The 4,405-nt window shown below is 47.1% G+C and overlaps 1 protein-coding gene across 1 annotated transcript in view; it reads left to right on the plus strand.

Moving 5' to 3' along the window:
- Positions 1-253: 253 nt before the first annotated feature.
- lrch3 (leucine-rich repeats and calponin homology (CH) domain containing 3) overlaps positions 254-4,405 on the plus strand; it is a gene marked incomplete in the record, with an annotated part of 34,766 nt that continues 30,614 nt past the window's right edge. The window contains 1 exon segment of the mRNA XM_065959983.1: positions 254-574. Within this exon segment, the coding sequence (XP_065816055.1) occupies positions 310-574 (265 nt within the window).

The raw sequence follows: 4,405 nt of genomic DNA on the forward strand, positions 1-4,405 counted from the left end.
TAGTATTAGCTGTACTGGTTTAGAGTTTTACTGTACTGGTGTAGTATTAGCTGTACTGGTTTAGTGTTGTACTGTACTGGTGTAGTATTAGCTGTACTGGTTTAGAGTTTTACTGTACTGGTGTAGTATTAGCTGTACTGGTTTAGTGTTGTACTATGTAGTATTTGTTGTACTTGGTGTGTTGATAAAAAGAATAATCTGTCGTCCAGCCCTCTTCCCTTTGAACGCCGCTCTGCGCATGCGCTCCTCTGGAGTTTAGGGTGGGAGAGTTAGCCGTTAGCATCGTGAGCTAACCAACCGGAGTGTATAATGGCGGCCTCGGTGTTGCTGGGGTCTGCGGACAACACCGGACTAAACTTCTCGATTGGAGGCGGCAGCGGCGGTGGTTCTGGGAATGTTTTAGTAGGGAACAATAACGGACTGGGCTCGGCGGGTCCCGCGCCTTGGAACCGGTCTCTTGACCGGGCACTGGACGAAGCCTCGGCCACCGGGTGTCTGAACCTCAGCGGCAGGAAGCTGAAGGAGTTTCCCCGGAGCGCCGCCAACCACGACCTAACGGACACCACCAGGGCCGGTGAGTAAGAGGAGGGCTCCGGTGACCGACCAGGCTGCTGTCGGCCCGGTGAGAGGAGCGTAGGGACAGTTTCTTAGACTTTTGGGGCGGGAAAAGTTGGAATCCAACTTCAGGGCTCTGGGATGGGAAACAGTCAGGGCCGGTGTTATGACAAATGTTGTCTCCCCAAAAAAACAGTGTCATGTCTCGATTCCTCCGTCTGTAATAAGAGCATCGAGGCTCTCTGACGGCTGTGACTAAATGTTATGTTGGTATATATAAAGGATGAGCTCTATTGTAGACAGTCAACAGTTTTAAAACAGAATAATTAAAAATGCGACATGACGTTACAGCGTCAGCAGTCCGTTGGGGGGGTGTATTGTGTTGGTTACAGTTTGAGTTATTACACCTGAGTCTCAGCTGGGTGTATTGTGTTGGTTACAGTTTGAGTTATTACACCTGAGAGTCTCAGCTGGGTGTATTGTGTTGGTTACAGTTTGAGTTATTACACCTGAGTCTCAGCTGGGTGTATTGTGTTGGTTACAGTTTGAGTTATTACACCTGAGAGTCTCAGCTGGGTGTATTGTGTTGGTTACAGTTTGAGTTATTACACCTGAGAGTCTCAGCTGGGTGTATTGTGTTGGTTACAGTTTGAGTTATTACACCTGAGAGTCTCAGCTGGGTGTATTGTGTTGGTTACAGTTTGAGTTATTACACCTGAGAGTCTCAGCTGGGTGTATTGTGTTGGTTACAGTTTGAGTTATTACACCTGAGTCTCAGCTGGGTGTATTGTGTTGGTTACAGTTTGAGTTATTACACCTGAGAGTCTCAGCTGGGTGTATTGTGTTGGTTACAGTTTGAGTTATTACACCTGAGAGTCTCAGCTGGGTGTATTGTGTTGGTTACAGTTTGAGTTATTACACCTGAGAGTCTCAGCTGGGTGTATTGTGTTGGTTACAGTTTGAGTTATTACACCTGAGAGTCTCAGCTGGGTGTATTGTGTTGGTTACAGTTTGAGTTATTACACCTGAGTCTCAGCTGGTTTAGCAGGTAGCATGCTAACAGAAGTGTTTGTACTTTGTAGTAAACACGACACATTGGTCATGCTATTGTTAGCCGGTTAGCTCCTCTGAGTAAAGTTAGTTGATGTACAGCTCGGACCGTCCGGGTTCGATGCCACCGGGCTGCAGAGCCTCACTCCAAGTTTCTGACGTCATTGAGTTTGAAAAGGTGAACGCACACCTAGCTTTGTTTTGCTTAATGGTGTTTGGTGCCTGATTAGATAATGAGGCTCCGCCCACCCGAGGCTGACAGGCCGGCGTGGAGAGACAAAACAAACCCACACAACAGACTTCACATTAAAGGGACAGAGAGCACTTGATGCTGTGACGCTGTGAATGGAAGATGTCTCCTCTGCTGTCAGGTTTTGGGATGTTTTAATATGAGCAGAGGAGCTGAAATACACTGAAGATCAGACACACAGAACTCAGCTGTAAGCAGGGACGTGCTCCTGCACATTGTCTAAATGTGTTTGCTGTCAGTGTGATTCTTTGATGGGGGGGGGGGGGGGGGGGGGGGGCTTTCAGACACTACAGTTCATTAAAATAACAGTGTTATTGTTTACAAACAGCTTCAGAGGTGCTGGAAAGGAAGGAGACTGCTTGGAGCCCCAGACCAGTGCACATTTTATAATGACAGTCGAAAACCTCCCTAAGGGGGCCCCGTCTCACAGCACTCAGTGTTCCTGAAACGTGTCACTTAAAGTGGCCGTTGGTGTCAGATAATTCTTTGACGTAATGGCGGTGAATGCTGGTTGGAGGGGCCCCCAGGGTATTTAGCTTTGGGCCCCAACAGACTCCTTAGTCGCCCCCGGCTTCATGTCAAATGATGTCGTCTTCATTCTTCCTCTCAGGTTCAGATTATGAATCCTGAACAGAGAGGGGACAGATCTGATGGAACATCTGTATCAGGATGGAGCCAATCCGCTCTTCCACATAGAGCGGGAAAAAACATCGATTTCTGTAAAAATCGAGATTCAAAATCAATTCCAAGAATCTAAGCTAATCAGTCACTTCGTGCTCAGTGCTAAGGCGAGCTCTTTGTAGAACGCCCGTCTCACAGATGATCCTGAAGTATTTACTCACAGATAAACTTTGGATCATGAATCCAGAACCGTTTGAATCCAAAATAGATTCTGAATCTTAAGTGTGACACTCCCAAAGAGTCCCAGCCCTACTCCACACGTTTTAAAACAGATGTTTTCCTCCTCCCTGTCTGAACGTCTTCACCCTGGAAGGAGTTTTACAGAAGGTGTGTTTTCAAGATTAAGATTTACTTTTATTGATCCCCACAGGGGACATTTCAGATCCCCCTTTATTTTCAGTGACCTAAACCGGCGGTTGTGTACGAGAGGTCAAACGCAGAGAAGAAGCTACGTGTCAGACGAACCGGCCTGCGTGTGGACTGAAGTGTTTACAAGTCGTTACCATGACGACGTTCAGACGAGATGAAACCGCTCCCTGCTGTGTGAGGGCTCATATATTTTGGGGTTATTGTTTCTGATCGTTGTGGGATCTTATTGAGTGTCTGGATTGAAGGTCACATGGTGATGATTTAACTCACCTGTTCACCTGTTCACCTGTTCACCTGTTCACCTGTTCACCTGTTCACCTGTTCACCTCGTGGAAGAGAGACGGGGAGCTGGGTCGGCGTGTTTCTTGTCGAGCGCTGTTTTCTTTAACTCACAGTGTTTCCTTTGAGCTGGTTCTCTAACAGACACACACACAACAGACGCACACACACACACACAGACACAACAGACACACACACACACACAGACACACACACAACAGACACAGACACAACAGACGCACACACACACACACACACAGACACAACAGACACACACACACACACAGACACACAGACACAACAGACGCACACACAGACACAGACACACAACAGACGCACACACAGACACACATACACACACACACACAGACACAACAGACACACACACACAGACACACACACATCATATCAGGAACTATGGCGTGATTTTCAGAACACGCCGTTTAGCGTCCTCTGCAGACTCATCCTGGGATTACTCCACCTGATGATCTGACACTTTGACCACGTGTAGTTTGAGCATCCGTCATCGTGACAGTTTATCACGAGGATCAGCAGGAAAGGTCGACTTTAAGACAACGTCATCGTGACAGTTTATCACGAGGATCAGCAGGAAAGGTCGACTTTAAGACAACGTCATCGTGACAGTTTATCACGTGGATCAGCAGGAAAGGTCGACTTTAAGACAACGTCATCGTGACAGTTTATCACGAGGATCAGCAGAAAAGGTCGACTTTAAGACAACGTCATCGTGACAGTTTATCACGAGGATCAGCAGGAAAGGTCGACTTTAAGACAACGTCATCGTGACAGTTTATCACGAGGATCAGCAGGAAAGGTCGACTTTAAGACAACGTCATCGTGACAGTTTATCACGAGGATCAGCAGGAAAGGTCGACTTTAAGACAACGTCATCGTGACAGTTTATCACGAGGATCAGCAGAAAAGGTCGACTTTAAGACAACGTCATCGTGACAGTTTATCACGAGGATCAGCAGGAAAGGTCGACTTTAAGACAACGTCATCGTGACAGTTTATCACGAGGATCAGCAGGAAAGGTCGACTTTAAGACAACGTCATCGTGACAGTTTATCACGAGGATCAGCAGGAAAGGTCGACTTTAAGACAACGTCATCGTGACAGTTTATCACGAGGATCAGCAGGAAAGGTCGACTTTAAGACAACGTCATCGTGACAGTTTATCACGAGGATCAGCAGGAAAGG

Source organism: Labrus bergylta, chromosome 11 (genome assembly GCF_963930695.1).
Source record: "Labrus bergylta chromosome 11, fLabBer1.1, whole genome shotgun sequence".
In the NCBI taxonomy this organism is placed as follows: Eukaryota; Metazoa; Chordata; class Actinopteri; order Labriformes; family Labridae; genus Labrus; species Labrus bergylta.